Consider the following 18,626-nt stretch of genomic DNA (forward strand, 5'->3'; position numbering starts at 1 on the left):
CCCTAGACACACCCTGCAGACCCGGCAAGGGTCACTCAGAACTGTTTGCTAAATGTATTGCTTTAAATAAGTTGCTGACTAGATTCATGACAATAAGATAATGTGTCTCATTTATTTATCCAGTCAAAATCAAGAAAAAAAATACCCTTTCAGATAAGAGAATGGAAAAAACCTAAAAGCCTTCTAAATACAGGGAAATTGGCCAGAAAGTAAGCCATTGGGAAAGAGGAAGGGGTCGTCATAGCTTAAATTGCAGTATGAAAATATTTGCATGTTTCTTAATACATAATCCAAGTAAAAATTGCTTAGTGGAACAAAAAGATGCAGAAAACTCTTCTTGTACTTGATAAAAAGGAGCACTATACCACTTGCGAGTGGTGTACAGAAACTTCTGTTATGGAAATGACAGCTTCCCGTGTACCATGTGGATGAATTATGTTACTGAATCAGGTTCCTTCGACAGCTAGAGTAGAGTCTGCATGTTGTATAGCGTGGCTACAAATTGCTTGGAGTTAAACTAAAATCAAATATAATTATAATGGACAAAATACTGCTCTTCACTTAATAAAGATGTGTAGAAAAGTAACGATGAGGAAATGGAAACCATATCTTTAGCACATGAGAGCAAAGATATCAAATGAGAACACGGATCATCATTTTAACGGTCAATTATTACTTCTATTGTATCAAATATGAAAGGAGTATTGTGATACATGGTATCAAAGCAAATTGTTTGTTTCATGCGAAACGTTATAGCCCAATAACACCCACCCTGCACCCCAAGGCCAATACTTGCATTTCGTTTGTATTTTGAGCAGCTTAACACACTCATTTTACTTCTTCATCTTTAACTGGTGTAACAGAAGAGTGCACTGTTTAAACTCCACAACCAGGATTGTGGTCATGAAATGATCCAAATGAGAGTTCTACGGCATGTAGAAATAAATATGGACTTCTACAAGTTACTGTCCTCCCCCATATCAGCTTCAGGGCTGAACCTAGTCAATACAGCACATTGTATGTAGAGGTAGGCATGAGATTCATTTCTACTGCATGTAACATGTGCAGTGATAAACCCCGCTACCTCTCACCCCCTATTTTTCCCACCAGTGCACCCTCCTCTAGGAACACAGATTTAAAGCAAAACAATTTTACATTTACTTATTTTGGACACAGAAACCTTGAAGTCGTCATAACTGCTAAGGGCCCTACCTCATTTTCTCACTCCCCCCATACCCCCCCCCCCGCCTGCCCCATCTCACACTTTGCAAAGACCTAGCCCTCTCAAACCACCGCCCCTCAAACTTCCCTTGCTTGAGCTGCAGAGACCGAGGCTCCTGTGGGCCATCAATGTTCAAAATGGGCCTACCCAGTGCTCGTATTCTTCCCCACGCACTCCCATGGACAAGATAGGCCAGCCAAACTTCAGAAACCAGCACTGGAGCTTTCGGTCCTCATCCTCATTGTGTACTGCTATCCAGGTGAAGGGAGCACCTTGCTCTTTTCTCAAAGTTCCTTGCACCATATCTCACCCATTTCAAAGACATCCTAGTTAGCAGGAATATCAACCTAATTATTACAGAAACAGGGAAGAAAGGGAATTTCAACTTGGAGGCCATGCTCTGAGCTCCCTTACCCCACACACTGGAGGGCTATGTTCAGGATGACAAACATTAACTGGTTTATTCGGTCATCCTACCACATGCCCAGTGTGATCAGTTTAGAGTCTTTACAAGCCTCGTAAAGGCAGGCATATGGTAGCCAGGGGACACAAGAATCAGGGGCTCTTCAGAACCTCCCAGGAGCTAGACGTTTTCTCAAAACCGCAAACAGCATCTTGAAAATTTCGGCGTTACCTATACCCTGAAAAAAATCCTATTGCTCGAAATCACTGCAACTATCCAAATACGTTTTAAAATATAGCCCCTAAGCACATATTTGTTATAAATAATACTTATGCCATATACATTGAAATCCTCAAACTAAAACAACCGATGTGATAGAACATAACTAATTTCATATGTAAAATAACAGTAACTAACAAGCATCCGATGAAACTGACCAATGACTGAGGTTGTGCTGCTGTGCAGTGGCCCCGTCTGCTGAAGAACGGACTCCGCCCGGGCAGTATGGAAATCTCGGAGGCCGGAGTATTTCTTCCCAGGTGAGCCGAGGTCGCCGAGCCGCCTGTGAAGGCGCGATCGCGCCAGAGATCATCCGGCGTCCAGGGGGTCGGGGCTTGAGACGCAGTGGACACTGCAAGGCTGGGAGGGCAGCTCGACAGACAGGAGAGAGAGCGCCGAGGGAGCTCTGCAGAAGTGAGAGACCAGTCTCTTTTCTCTTTCACAGACGGCCCACGGGCTCGTCTGACTTCCTTTTGCCGTAAAAGGTTTATTATCTTTATAGGGCCATGTGTTTGGCCCCATAAAGATCAGAATCTTTTTACGGCAGAAGGAAGTCCGATGAGCCCGTCCAAGTGGGCTGTCTGTGAAAGAAAAAGTGTACATCACATTAACCTCTTTCCCAATGGCTGGCGACCCCGGCCAATGGGAAAGAGGGGCGGGGCTCAAATCCCTCTAGTGAAAGCCACTTAAAACATAAAATCTCGTCAGCTAGACTGCGCATGCGCAATCTACGCAGGCGAGACATAAAAAATGAAATTGCAACACAAATTCATAAAGAAACAAATTTGACGCAATCCTTACACAAATTCATAAAGAAACAAATTTGACGCAATCCTTACTTGCTAATGGAACAGTCTAACATCATTGTCGTAACATTCGATTTTTTTTGTTCTTTAAAAAGCCTACTTTCATTAAAAGAAAGTTTTTTTAAATGTATATATATATTTTTTTCATAAAACTATTTGACAGATAAATCTGATTGGAGAAAAAGATGACACACCTGTGCATTTCTGTGATCAGTGTGGGCTGCCGATCAAAATTTATGGACGTATGGTAAGTACTTACACCTAATTACTGTTCATGTTGTTAGCTTTTATCAAGTTTGATAACCTTTCCGAGGTTTAGCTCAATCAGGGCTACAGTCATAATATAGCTTCATGTTTTTTAATTGTTTCCAAGTGCATAAAATGATAGCTAAGGTCAATTGAATAGCAATTAACTGATTAGGTTTTTGCGAAGATTGAATACAAAAGATACAGTGCAGAATTAGAGCGCACGCTGGGATGTGAGACTCGCTATTCCCCAATAGGCTTACGGCATGCTTTGTAAGTCAGAAAAATGGCTTTTATTTTGTCTGTCCCAGCCAAGCAAAGTTTCTTGAAACATATGGATTACTCTTTATCTGAAACTTATATAATTCTGTAGCAAAGGGTGGAAATGATTTACTTGTTTCTTTGATGCATGTTTTGAGTATTCACTCCAAATTATGCTGCTGGAAGATATTTTGTTCAGTTGTTGTGGAAAATGATTGGTCCGTGTTTTCGTGCAAATTGTGTTGGGTAAGCAAGGCCCATGCTTTTGAAATGGCTACAAGCATGCTTTTGCTGTGATCCCAAACATGGATTTCTACCAGTCTATTTAGGATTTACGCAATCTTTCCTCCTGCAACTAGGTTGGTGTTTTATCTGTTATTTTACATGTCTCTTCTCCTGCTGTGTGTGTGTGTGTGTGTGTGTGTGTGTGTGTTTCCATCTCCGTCCCCCTCATGGGAGATTTACATTCACTCCAGGCAGTGTCTGCATCCACAACAGACAGAATATGGGATGACTAGATGGAGTTGGCTTGTCATGTCTGATGGGAAAGGTAAAGATGAGCTTTCCAGGTACTGCTAGTGCTTACCACTTTCTTAAAATAAAGCTCAGAGCCATTACTTTGAAATCACTGTTCTTTTTGCTCCGCATTGGAAAAATTATCCATGTACAAAAAAGGGTTCTCCAGACCTGGAGCAAGGCACGCAAAAAAGGAAGGTGGGATTTTTTCACCCTGTCCTAACTTTGGTGTGGCTCCACACCTTGCAAGGTGCCCTTCTTCAGTCCCCAATCTTGATTCCCCAACAGCACAACCTTTTTTGATGTTGTGACAGTTGTTGGTTGCTGAGTGGTGCTCCAGCGCCATTATTGGTGCCATCCCCTTGGTGTTGTGTAAACGATTTGGAAGCAACTGACCTCAAAGGTATGAGATGTTCCTTCTTTATTTTTACTGTAAAACCAGTCCAGAAGAAACTTGACAACCTTGAGGATGCCAATCCAGTGGTGTTTTTTTTCTACAGGGCCTGTTAGATTGTTAGTCTCCTATGGACCCTTTCCGTTTACCCTCGAGAACATGACTAGCATGATTGTAAAGGAGCCTTGTAGAAAATCGTGGTTCTGACCAGTCTGGTTGGGGCGAGTCTGCCTTTCTTGGATTTAATGACCTCAGTAGCCAGAGAGGGTCAGTTAAGTATGTGCCTCCTTTTTAGGTCTCGCCTGTCGATGCGCATGCGCATCGAGCAAGGCGAGAGTATTGGGACTTATCCGCTCTTTATCCACACTGCAAGGAATCGTGGCGATTCCTTGCAGTGCCCGTGACTTTTAAGCTCAATGCGCATGCGCATTGAGCTTAAAAGCGCGTGCACGTCCGTCTTTGTTTACCCGCTCCGCCCCCTCCCCTTCCCGCCGTGTCGCATTTCTCCTCCCCCCTCCCCTCCGTCCGTCCGTCTTGTTTGTTTAATTGAACCCGCTCCGCCCCCTCCCCTTCCCGCCGTGTCGCATTTCTCCTCCCCCCTCCCCCCTCCCCTCTCTTCCGTCCGTCCGTCTTGTTTTCTTTCTCTCCTGCCACAACACGCCTTTTCCCGTGATTGACGTGCCCGTTCATGGAAGAGTTTCGGTGGTGTTTAAGCTCCGAGAACAATGACTGGAATGTTGCTTCCGTGATATCCGGTTGTTCGCTTTACTGTTGCTAAGTGTGCGTTACCGTGGTTTCCTCCTGAGCAGCCTGTTGAAAGCAGGACCGGAGCGCCCAGCCCCCCTACGCACGTGTGCATTGTTAGGTCTTAGTTTGTCTCTAGTCACTTTTAAATGCCACTTCGGACCGTTGTGGCAGTGCCAATAGAGGACGTGGGTTTTGCGACAAGGACTCAGGCGTAGTCTATATTTGGTGCTTTGCTGAGAAAACATGAGCGCGTGGCACGGTTAACTTCCCTCCTCTCCAGACAGACCCGAGTGCAGCTTTCTGTAGACAACTTCAGTCGTACTAGATGGTTCGAATATATCGTTCAACGACTTCATTTAAAACTGTTTTTTTCCTCTCCTAACATTGCAGATAGGTTTCTGTTTTAACACGTTCACGTGCGTTAACGTCGCACATTGCATGTACTGGCAGACATTTGAAATCAGTTCAGACAACGCACTTTGCTTTATTGGTGTCGGCAGCTGTCTTTACGTTGTTAGGAAAAGCCAGCTACATGCTGAGAGGTGCGCTCATTGCACTTCCTTCAAAATGCTGTGTGTGGGCGGGCTGCCAATGGCGTCGTCTTGGTGGGCACTGTCATCTGCAGACTTGGCGGCCAGATTGAAACCGGGCGTTGAAGTACTTGCGCATTGTACTGAAAACAGTACGGTAAGTTCCTTGTGTTCAAGTCGCGATTACGGTAAAGGGTTATTATACCAATATGTGGGTTTATAACGCTTGCCCCTGCCGCAGTTACTTGTGTGTGGGCTTTACCTACTCATAAGAAAGGGCGGGAGGTGTTCCTGTAATTTCTATTGCTTGTGAAGTAAACAGATGCAACTCCCCTTTGGCTGTGATTACGAAATGAGGCACGCGCGATGTGTAGGGGGCTGCCGACCCCTTTTTCCTACCACTTACCCCTTACGCCGGGTCTTCTGTGGCTGCCTGCGTTGGTGCCCCATCCCCCCAATCCCTTTGGCGCCCTTCACTCACCCTCACCCTCAACTCCTCACTCACCCTCAACCCCTCACCCTCACTCACCCTCAACCCCTCACCCTCAACCCCTCACTCACCCTCACTCTCACTCCTCACTCCCCCTCACCCTCACTCACCCTCAACCCCTCACCCTCACTCACCCTCAACCCCTCACCCTCACTCACCCTCAACCCCTCACCCTCACTCACCCTCAACCCCTCACCCTCACTCACCCTCACTCACCCTCAACCCCTCACCCTCAACCCCTCACTCACCCTCACCCTCACTCACCCTCAACCCCTCACCCTCACTCTCACTCACCCTCAACCCCTCACCCTCACTCTCACTCACCCTCACTCACCCTCACCCTCACTCACCCTCACCCTCACTCACCCTCACTCACCCTCAACCCCTCACTCACCCTCACTCTCACTCATCCTCACTCACCCTCAACCCCTCACCCTCACCCTCACTCACCCTCAACCCCTCACCCTAACTCACACTCACCCTCACTCACCCTCAACCCCTCACTCACCCTCACTCACCCTCAACCCCTCAACATCAACCCCTCATCCTCACTCACCCTCACCCACCCTCACCCACCCTCACTCACCCTCACTCACCCTCACTCACCCTCACCCTCACCCTCACTCACCCTCACCCTCACCCTCACCCTCACTCACCCTCACCCTCACTCACCCTCACCCACCCTCACCCTCACTCACCCTCACACTCACCCTCACACTCACCCTCACACTCACCCTCACTCACCCTCACTCACCCTCACTCACCCTCACTCACCCTCACTCACCCTCACTCACTCTCACTCACCCTCACTCACCCTCACCCTCACTCACCCTCAACCCCTCACCCTCACTCACCCTCAACCCCTCACTCACCCTCACCCACCCTTCCCCTCACTCACCCTCACTCACCCTCAACCCCTCACCCTCACACAGTGCAATAGGTCTCGGAGCATTTGAGTTAGAGCTTTTAGAAATGTTTATGGCTTTTTTTTTTTATTCTTTAGCATTGGCTACAGGAAACAAAAATGCTAAAGATTTACAAAAAAACCCATAAACAATTCTAAAAGCACTAACTCTAATGCTGCGAGACCTATTGCATTTCCAATGCTTGTTAAAACCTATGACGCATCTTCTACCCTGAGGCATTTGGTTTCCACTGCCTCTGCTTTTCCTGCCGCTGATCTAACCACAACTTGAATAGCGATTAAAAGGAAGTACAAGGCTCCTTGCTCTGACAATGTTTGAGAAGTTGGCTTTGAGCTTATGAATGACTACGGTTGCAGAGAAATTCCTTAACAAACCTGGCCCCCCAGCTGGGAAAAGTCAAAGTTGGATGTATTGAAGAAGGATCTGTTTCCCTGAGAGCAGCAAATGCCACTTGCACAACAACAGGTGGGAGAAGATTAAAGATTTTCTGGAATTCCTGATGGATGAAAGGAGAGCTGGGTGGTTAAATTAAAAGAAGCGCGATAAAAAAGATGAATTTGGAGAGGAAGGGGAGCTGCGTGCAGAGCCTGGAGGAAGGGCTATGAGGAGGGAAAGTGGCACACAGAGAGAAAACACGTTCACTCCCATGAAGTTCTGAAAGAAAGTAGTTATCTGACCAGAGCTGTTGAAGGATTCAAGTCATCCTATCATAAGGATGATGAACGAAACTCCAGTGCAGGGACAAAAGGAAGGAAAGACTTATAAGATGGGCGAGAAAGCCAAAGACTGGTAAGCATTGTGCCGACTCCAGGCCCATACTAAGTTGATTTTTAACATAACTGGTGTTCAAAAATACACAGCTAATAGTTTTGTGTAGACAAGACCTAGAAAGGTTGGAGCCCTCTTCTTAGTTAGATGTCTAATCGGCTGATTAAATGAGTGTGATATTGCTATTTGGAGGTTTTCACACCTGGTTGTCCTTTTGCTGAAAGGACCTTAGGCGTCTGAGTGTAGGCAGTATTCTTGGTTAGCAATTAATTGTTTTCCCAAACATCTCTATTTTCATTACATAAAGATTGCCAATTCAAAGGGGGCAAAATGAAATCGAGTTTGTGACTCTAGGGCAAGGACATCATGTCCATTTGGTCGAATCAAAATAACATTTTATTCTTAGCACATTTACTTGAGGCTGGAATGAGGGGTGGAGTTTAAGTCACTGTTCCTAAAGTTGCCAAAACTGTAACTATCATACTCTACTTTCCCAAGGAATCACATCTCTGCCTCACCCCCTACCCATATACAGTCTTAGCCGGAGATATCTATCCCTGCAACTTCTTATGTTTATATGACAGAAAATGTATAACTGTACTGTTGAAATGTGTAAAAGAGGAAGTTGCGTGCGACACCAAGGACCGAGACTTGCATCCAGATGCATTCTGTTATAGAATAAACACAGTTAGGGTACATCCTATATTAGGCATGGAGAATCCTGAATAAAAACATTGCAACATAGAAATTTAGTATGGTGAAATCACAAACACTTCTTGCTCAGCCAGGGTGATCTTATGATTGGAAAGTCACGGTTGAGTCCTTCCATGACTAATTCATGGCACTTCTCTGATTAAAAGCAACACAAAGGGCTTACCAAAAGTTTTGGAGAGGGGGAAGCCCATCCTTGTTGGGAACATCTTTGTTTATATGTATCCAGAGAGCGGATTTTTGGAAAAGTACTGTCAGATGTTGCTGCAGGTGACCTCGAATATATATCACAACTTAGGGCTGTCTCTAAACGGAGTGAGGCAAATTCATTTCACAACTGGTTCACTAGTTTGATTCTGGACACTGCAATTTAAACTGTTCCCTTCTTGGTGTTGGGTGTGGGCAAATCCATCCAAAACCACTGTTTTGCATATTTTACATTAGAACGAAGGTTGATATGAAATGAGTGGTGTTGTCTAAATAGACACGAGCTTTGGAACTGGGTGATGGTCAAGCCCACACCTTCTGGGTATCCACAACAAACCGCCATATTAATTAAGTTGCATGATAACTCTTCAGATCTTTGAAATTGCTATAGAAAATAATACGACGTGCCATATTTACCCAGTCAAGCATCTGTTGTCCCTGATAAATGTTGTTGATGAACTGGTGTTCAATTTGTTTTCAACAGATTTCCTACCATTCCTGGTCTTGCTGACATTTAGAGTGTTCAGGGTTAACAGTAATCCGATTTCTTTAGGGGACAGTGTGGGGTGAATTTAAATTGAAGAAGACAGGCATTGGGAGCACAAAGATTGCCATATTGTAGTAGAGATTCAGGTTTTTATATCTGATCCTGTGACATAATCCTGAAAATATGACCTATGGAGCAGTTTTGAGATGAGCAGTGGTTTGAGTAAACAGTTGTTCAGCCTGTGGTACTGCCATCCACTGTTGTGTTCCCATCAAGCGCCTTTCACCAACTTGTAAGTTAGCCACCACCCCCCTTTCTATTCTGTAGTCTGTGCCTGAGCGTGTTGTTGAGGTTGCAGTGGAGAAGGTTTGGCTTTGGCAATACTGAGGGTACCACTGCATGCTGTGCATCCCTGTGCTGTGAAAACAGTGGCGGATTAGAGGTCGAGGAGCAGTGAAATTGCCGGGAAACTCACGTGTCCTTTTCGTTCTCTATTCTACACTGTGCTGCAGCCCAGGCTGGTGCCCCTTGACTGCCTGGCATGTTGTAGAGACATTGGGCTTAATTATTCTCTGCAATAATCATGTTGATTGCATGAGTTACTCCCCTTACAGAAATAGATTATTGCTGCTTAATCCGCTGGATTCCTTTCCATCTGCCCCCAAGAAGGTATGGTGTGCAGGTGATTGGAAGACGGGAGGACCTCTGCTGATAATGTTAGCATACGTAGTGGTGTTGGAAGAAATGTTGGGGGAGCATCACAGGTCAATTGACTAGGATATTTGGGATGCACAGCCTCAAAGTATTTACATTTGTGATGCTCTTTGTTCAGACACTTGCAATTCTGGGACTGTATATACACATCTTATCACAGGCTTCTGCGTGAGCAGGGAAATGAATAGGTAAGTGTACCTTCTTAGATGTGCCAAACAGGTGTAACGAGGACACTGTTGGGGGGGCCAACTATACCGCTACATCTGATGTGCGAGAACCTAAGCCCCCTGTCAGGGAAGTCTCAGAGTCTTATGTGACTGATCACATGGTATGGAGTATCAGGTAGATAAAACTAGAAAAAACATTCTTTGCCATCTGGACTACTTGGAAAAAAAAAAAATTCTCATACAGAACCGAGTTACTGTGGGATCCATAACTAACTGATTTCTATTTAGATAATCAGAATTCCTTGTTCCTTCATTATGTCACAGGAGCTTCGAGGCTAATCGTCACCGGCCTCGAAGATGTTGACCGGCTCGGGCGCCGACTTTTGCGCTGACTGCCTCGCTGCGCGCCGAAGTTTAAGCGTCTTCTTGTAGCGGAACTTCGAGCAGGCCATACAGCTGGCCTCGTCGTGCCCGGGGGACAAACATTTATTGCACACTGGGTGCACATCAATGTGGGGGTATTTCGAATTACAGACGGGGCATCGTTTAAACGGGCTCCGATCCATCGTCGTCGTAGTCTGGGCCTTTGGTGTTGAAAGCGAGAACCAGCTTCCGACGTCCGGTTCGAAGAACTGGAAAAGAACAGGCACCGAACGAGACAATACCAACGCTTTGAAGGCCTTTTGGCCTTAGGAAAGAGTCAATACAAAGTTTCTGAACTAGAGTCGAAAGTACATCCGAACCCAATAGCGGAAAAAAACAATCTGAGGATGGAGAGGATGCCCATGTGCACTGTAGACCAGGGGAGGAGCCACCTATCTCGTGATACTTCGAAGACTCTTCCAAGGCAACAATGTGCAATCATCCGGACCCAACACTAGGTGGCGATCTATGCACAGATATGAATGTCAGCAGCCCTACATGCCAAGAACAGATGCATACTGGTAAGTAGCATATTCCTTTCAGATCTGAGTAAGTGGGCACCCTACCAAACCCCAATCCTTCTCTCTGTCTTGATTTTTGGGGGAAACTGTTCCCATTTTAACCACAGTGTAACTTACATGTTCAGTGCATACTTCTCCTGCTGTCGCTGAGGTATTATTTGCCTAACATTCACCGTATGTCATTTATTGGCTTCTCTGTAGTTTCATTTATTGGCTACAATGACAATTATTCAAAAAACAAGATTAAAAATAAATAAATGTAAATTAGACTCATGCATTACAACGAAGGGGGCGGACTCTCCCAAACAGCTAATAGAAAATCTGTGAGATTGACACGGTCCCGCCATCATTTACTTTAAAGGCTGCATGAAATTGGTCTACATTCAGCCACCATGCATTGGTTCTATTCATTCTTAAGCAATAGAACACATTTGGTGCAGCTGCCTCCCTTTAAATCTAGCCCTAAAGACCTGCATTATGGAGTTCCCCAGGGCTCCTGGCTGCGCCCAACAAGGATGAATCTGGCTCCACTGGCCAAAATTATGTAGAAAAGAGGATTTGAGATCATGTATGCAGATAACACTTAACTAATCATCTCTATCGATGATTAGTGTGATGAAACAAGGGATAATTTTAGTAAAGTTTCTTTCTGAGGTGGCAGGGTGACTGCATCTCCACGGTCTAAAATAAAATTCAGATACATCAGAAATTGTGTTCAGAGGTGCTGAAAATGTATTGACTGATTAATGATGGCCAGCTATGCTAGGCCCCTCACCTACACCCAAATAAAGGTGGTTCAATATCAGAGCTTTCTCATTTAGAATACTCTGTCCCAACCAGGCTCCGAGGGACATGTTTCGTACTGCTACGTATCCTTTAGAAATTGTTCCGATGGATTCCAGTAGCTTGGAGAAGTAACCTAATCCAAGCTTTGATCCGGAGTAGGATCAACTTCAGAAATGTATTATATGTTGGCATGACCGATTACTTGTTCTTAAGGCTTCAGGCTGTTCTAAATACAGCTGCCAAACTTGTTTGCAACATAGGAAAAGGAAGCTTAGCATCTGCTTACCTCGACAAGCTCCAGTTGCTACCATTTCTTAAACAAGCTATCTTTAAGTTACTGTGCCATATGCATAGAGCACTTCACGATAACTGCCCTAGGCTGTCAAAGTCAACTTTCACAGACCCACTCAGAATCTCAGATCAGCCAGCAAGACCTTGATATTCTGTAAAAGAATTAAATAATTGCAGATGGGTGGACGCTCCTTTAATTTCCTAGCCACCGCTTATTAGAATAGACTTCTCGAGATCTACGCACGCTGTAGGATTTGCCTTCTTTTAGAGAAAAAATGGAAGACATGGCTATATCCTCTTTAGTCATTTTAACCAGGAACTAGTTATTGACTCAGACTAGCGCCGGGATATCCATTTAGAAATGAGTTGTTCGCTTACAAAAACCATATACAAATCATGTTGGCTGAACAATATTGTCTCAATCCCATGGCTGACGTTTTCAGAGCAAAATAAGTTAGTGACTGAACCAAAGTAAGTACAGAATAAAACGGTTGACAAAGGCGTGAAACCCAAAAAGGATTGCTTTATTATTTTGGCATTCATTTTTCAGTTGCTTTAGCCTGCACTTGCTTCCCCGTGCTGCAGTTATGCTTGAAGACCGATAAACTCTCAACACCCTAGAACAATATTATAAATACTTTGTTATTGCCTTGTTTTTGTTTTTTTAAGTTCTTGTTGTAAGATCATAAAGGGTTTTTGACTGTGCACAAGCGTTGATATAAATTAAATAAGGTGTAGCGTGCCACGGAGGTATCACCTCGTCGTCCTTGAGGTGTTCAAATCAAATAGTCACCACTGCGTCCCTTCAAATTAAGGGGCGACCCTCTGGGCGCAACTATGAGTTGAGATCGCAACTGCGATATTTACAATGTTGTAAGATATAATCCAATCATTGTTTTCAATCAAATAACACCATCCGGTCTCAATTGCAAATGGTATATTCCATCTTCTTAAGTTTCAAATTGTCATGTTGTACATCACATTCAATTTGTATCCATTATTTCATGTGTCATAAGGTCCCAATGCATTTCGTGCCTTCAGGCACTTCATCAGGGGAATCTGTAAATCAATGTGTATGATGAGGACCCACACTCAGACATAATATATAAGAAAAATCTAAAACAACTTGTCTCTCAAGCGTGTCTCCAATGATTCATGCCTTCGAAATATAGTGCGTATTTGGTCAAACAGTGTGACAGTGAACCGCTATAAGCATATGCAGCCAGTGAACGGTAAAATCGTAAATCAAAAAAAACTTGCTCGTGAACCGCAAATCGAAAGATCGAGTGTATAATTCATTCTAAGTGAATGTGATGGTGCTCACGGGTTAATGGCCAGTGATTGTATCGCCAGGAAAACAATGTCAATGTTTCCTCATGACGAGTGCATGATTAATTAGTGGCGCGCTGTATTAAACTAAAAGCGGAGGTGACAAGTGGGCAAAGTTATGCCGAGTAAGGGGCATTACGCTTCGGCGTTCCAGGAAGCATTTTGCACTTAACGCGGTAGCCTTGCGGCTTAACCGGTAAGAGTCTGTCTACACTTATGGTTTGTTCGAAGCTTTGGCATGAATTCGGCATAACAGAACTTACTCGGCATATGATGCCCACCCACACCTCACCCCCACGCCACCAGCAGTCGGGAGAATCATTTGTCTGGGTCTCACTAAGGCCTGAGTTCTTTTCTTGATAAATAATTTACAGCAGCATGGGTTCTGGATTACAAAACTACAATGCTTTGTTCAGTCGGCGATGGTAACGCATATACAGGTATTCATTTCAATAACATATAAGTATTCATGTTAAAAAAAATAATCGTGGGGGCGTGTCCAAGATGGCGGCACGGTAGGACGTGTGATTTCGTCCCTCCGGCTTCGCCACTTCATCGCCTTGTAATCGCCCATTTCCAATTCCTCAAATAGCCATACGGGGACCGAAAATATGCGGCGCTTCCTCCGGTGACTGCGTGGAGGCAGCTGGCGGCTGCACTGACAATCTTGTTGCGGTGACTGTGTTAAAAGTAAAATGACGATCGTGAACATTGCATGCGCCATATTGTTTAGTGGGAATTTCTATGTGCACGTAAGCTGCAGCCATTTTATCCATTACAGCCATTTTGTACTCTCTTGGTCACCTTTGTTTCACCCTGCCCTTACCTGCATCCATCTGACCCTCTGACCAAACCTGATATGTGTGCTGGGGGCTATAAACCCTATTGTCACGACAAACCTCAACGCCACTTGCAACAAACTCGTTTTTCCTTTGATCTCTGTTTGCAGGCAGACCTTTAAACAATCTACCCCTTACCACACCTAGTTACTCAAACCAGTTCCAGACACTAAAATGACCCTTGCAGACATGATTTATTGCACTACAAACAGCAAGACTTGTTTTTACCAACAATGGGACCTGTTTGTATCAACAGAACGGACTCTTGGATCTGGCCGGTCTTGCATGTTTTAGACCCTGAAGCAAGGACCAGCTGCAAGATAAGATAGTCTGTTTCACCTGGGTGGGAAGAGAATTACTGTTGGGATTGTGTGGAAACCTGCCCGGGGCGGGGGACTCCAAGCTTGTGTAACCATGTTAATGAAACCAATGCATTGTGTAAAACCTGTATAATAATAATAATAATAATAATAAAGGGGTCTTATCATGCGCAAACTTAGCCCAATGGGCGTCAAGGCTAGCTGTATAAAAGCTGTATAAAAGGAAGAGCCAAAAGAGATGCCAGCAGAACACCTCCCTCAGACATCCCGGTGTCTGCAGTTGACGTGGTCTCCTCATGAGAAATAAACCTTTTTCCTGTCTTCCAGTTCCCAGCGCTTGCCTCTTTATTTTGATAGCGAATTTAAGGTGAATTAAAGGTGAACCCTGCACCGGGCAGCATTGGGGGTCTTAGACTCGCTGCTTTCACAAATTGGCGCCCCAACCTGGGGCCCATCAGCGACACGTGGGTCCGGTAGAGAAGTCCGAACGACGGAGTGAACATCTAAGCGATTGGGGTATACCTGACTGAGAAGACCCTTGTCTAGCTGCCGATCGGCTGAACTTCACCGGTTCCGAACGGACCTCTCTCGAGTGACCTGCTGTCCTGACTGGAACCTTAGAGGAATACCGAATTGATTATTGGAGTAATTGGAGAGGACAACCAGGCTCTGGAAGGGGAAGACCAAGAACTGTCCATACGGTCCGGGTAAGGTCATGAAAAAGCGACTTAAATTGATTGATTGAATAGTTTGATCGAAATACTAGTATTCCTTTTTAATATTGAGTTATTTGAGACATTCCCTGCTTGCAAACAACAGTGAATAGGAATATTCGACAGCAAAGGACTGGTAGTGCAGGCCTTTTGTCTAAATTGATTGATTGAGATATTCATTTTGACCGGTAAATACGTCATGCCTGTTTTCTCTAGATTGTTTTGTAGTTGTTTTAGACCGGGCCGATTGTTAGAGGTCAGTCAGCCGGCGCCACCGGAAGGCACCCCTAACAATGACATGTTCATAAAATATGGATTAGCCACCGTAGCTTATAGCAAACTATGGCATAAATACACTAGGAAGGACCGGGTTAATCAGTGGCCACTGACTGGATCTTTCGATCCCGCTAAAATAGAAATGTTAGATTTAGCTCTCCACAAAAAGAAACCTACACCAGCCATGCTTGGCAGTTTTGGTCTATGGCAAAAAGAAGCAGCTCAAAGAAAGAAAAGAGACGAAGGTAGACAAGATAAAGAAATGCAAAAATCAGCTTACCAAGCCCATAAAAAGTTAGAAGAAGAACTAAAAGAAAAAGAAAACGATAAAAAGGAACAGGAATCAAAAATATCAGGTCAATACCCTGTTAGAACGCCCTCGACTCTTTACCCTGAGTTACCGGCAAAACAAAGAATAGATGATGATTTATTATTAGGTCCCCCAATCTTATACATGCCACCCCCTTACTCCCCTGCTCATCCCGTAGTACAACGCCAAGAACCCCAAAATATAGCCGGAGATGGCACAATTGTCTCGGTCTCCACCGCCTCTGCTCCCACCGAGTCACTCACACCAAATGCCTCATCAAAGGATACAGTAGTAGAAGTAGGATCAGAGGAAAAAGGGGTGCCCAGGGTCCCGCGATTAAGTAAAAATGAGGGTGTGGGCATTGATAAAATAGTTAAAACCCTCATGGACAGTAAGGAGACAGAAAAATGTGTTACTGACATATGCCACTCCTATGTCGAAAACCACAAACTACACTTTATTGTACGTCTGTTACCACACTCTTACTGCATATGGAGAGAAGTACCAGGATGTAGGGCCCGAGCGACTAGTGGCTCTCTATAGGAAGGTAGACACTGGAGAGGAAGGTGACAACCATGTGAAAGAACTCTTTTCATCCACACTAGAAGTATTCCGTCACCTCATAGAACAAGGATGGATAGATACGGACAGGATATCTAAAATAGCAGGACCCCTGATAGTAAAACCAGATAGCATGATGCCAATAAAAGAAGCTGCCCCTTATTGGGTTCCTCCTAGAGGACAAGGGACTCATGACGATATAAACCATCAAGACGCTAGAGGAAGGGTGGTCTACAATTGGGTGTATCAGCCATGGGACAGACTGACGTTCCGTAAATCTTTGCCGGATTTATGAAAGAACCCCACCGCCTTTTACACCGAGCTAGATACCGCTTTGGGATCAACAATAATGACACTTCCCGACATAGACTTGTTCTTTGGGTTATGTTTGCCAGCAGATGTGTGGAAACCGATTAGGAAAATAGACCACACAGAACTGCTCGATCATACCTGGGAACAACTCAACACACTAGATAAACAGCGGAACCCTGGTCAAAAACCGGTTTAAGCAATATTGGACTTCCCTGACACAATAGTACAGAAAGTGAAAACGCTGATCCCAGAGAAAAAGATAGACTGGTCCATAGTAACCGTGTGCTGCCAGAAACCACAAGAGGATGTCTCAGAGTATTTCTCCAGATTTGAAACCGTGTTCTCCAATTACAGTGGACAAGACATGTCCACCGCAACCGGACACCACTTATTTGTGCAGAACTACGTCAAAGGACTACTGCCAGAGGTATCCCAGAAATTACAAACCAGCGAAAGTAGTTGGGCAGCATCTAAACCGGCGGCCATCCTCCAAATGGTCCAGTAATATGAGAATCAGAAAAACGAAAATGACAGGCCTACAGAAAGGAAAAAGAAGGACTTGAAGGAAAGGGTGATGATAGCACAACTCCAGGGGGTGAATACAAGAAGGGAGCAATATAAGGCAGGATAACAGCAGAATAACCCTAGAGTACAATCACCTAGAAACAATTCTACATCGTATGTAGGACGCCAAGACCTAGGACATGATCAATGCGCATTTTGCAAAGAATATGGACACGGGAAATCTCCATGCCCGGCTTTGTTAGGAGCTGGTAGGGCAGAGAGGAGAAGGAAATAGCAAGTGTGCAGAGAGGAAGAGGACGTGGGAGAGGGTACGCGAGTGAAGCAAGCGAGGAAAGGCCAGGAAGAGTAAACTCATTAGGCCATCCCATACAGAATCAGTACCAACAGACTGATTATGACAATACGTACGACTTTGCATAGGACAGCCAGGGGCAAGGGAGGGATCCAGTCGAGCTCTATTTTGATCAGCAAGGCCCTTATGTTACCGCAGAGGTCCTGGGCACAAAGTCACCATTTTTGGTAGACACGGGAGCAACACGTAGTGCACTATCTAAACGACTGATTCCTAGGGCACCCTTGTCTGGCTCACATGTGATATCAATAGGATTTGATGGTACGCCCTCCACCAACCCTTTGTCCAGACCAATCCCTTTTAATCTTGACAACAATATAGTTGAAACTACATTCCTCCTCTCTTCTCACACCCCAGACGCCATTATGGGTCTCGACCTTTTGAAACACTTTCATGCGACTATCCGATGCTCACCGGACGGAGTACGTGTCCTCCTGTATGACAACTGCCAGCACCATAGAGAGAACCCTTCTTGGCACATGTTTCCCATCTCTGAGACTGACGCATCCCTACGGGACACTTTGCCATCACACTTAAGGGCTGGGGCTGATTCAGACGTAGGACGAATGATGATTGGCCCAGTACATGTAACAATATGACAGGACGCAACCCTACCGAAAGTACCGCAGTACAAAATATCGCCAGAGGGCGAGAAGGCACTGACAGAGATCATACACTCTTTAGTAGAGGCAGGGGGGAAGAGGAAGTAGTGAGCAATATTTGTAACAGTCCCATACTACCGATTGTAAAGAGACCGGGAGAGGGAGACTGAAAAGCCTACCGCTTCATCATTGACCTGCGGGAGATAAACAAAATCGTAGTACCACAATACCCAGTAGTTTCCGACATCACAGCAATTTTGAATTTAATCCCCTCCACAGCCACCACCATCACCGTGATTGATCTCAAGAATGCGTTCTTTTCCAGACCTATACACAAGGACAGCCGCTATCTATTTGGATTCACCCTAAATTCTTGCTCGTATAGATATTGCAGCGCACCCCAGGGGTACACAGAGAGCCCGAGCATCTATAGCCAGGCGCTTAAAAGACAGTTGGACGCCATACAATTGCCAGATGGAGTAGCACTAATACAATATGTAGGCGACATCCTTTTAACACCATTTTCTTGCTGAGAATGGTCACAAGGTCTCCCGAAAGAAATTGCAGTTCTTTTATCAAAAGAAGGGAGGAA

General features: G+C 44.9%; 1 protein-coding gene across 2 annotated transcripts in view; it reads left to right on the plus strand.

Moving 5' to 3' along the window:
* CBLL1 (Cbl proto-oncogene like 1) overlaps positions 1-18,626 on the plus strand; it is a 149,233-nt gene that overhangs the window by 61,688 nt on the left and 68,919 nt on the right. For both annotated transcript variants that reach the window (XM_086967197.1, XM_086967199.1), the window contains exon 4: positions 2,874-2,957. In XM_086967197.1, the coding sequence (XP_086823323.1) occupies positions 2,874-2,957 (84 nt within the window). The remainder of the gene's footprint in view (positions 1-2,873; positions 2,958-18,626) is intronic.

The sequence above is a fragment of the Lissotriton vulgaris genome, chromosome 1_1 (genome assembly GCF_964263255.1).
Source record: "Lissotriton vulgaris chromosome 1_1, aLisVul1.2, whole genome shotgun sequence".
Lineage (NCBI taxonomy): Eukaryota > Metazoa > Chordata > Amphibia > Caudata > Salamandridae > Lissotriton > Lissotriton vulgaris.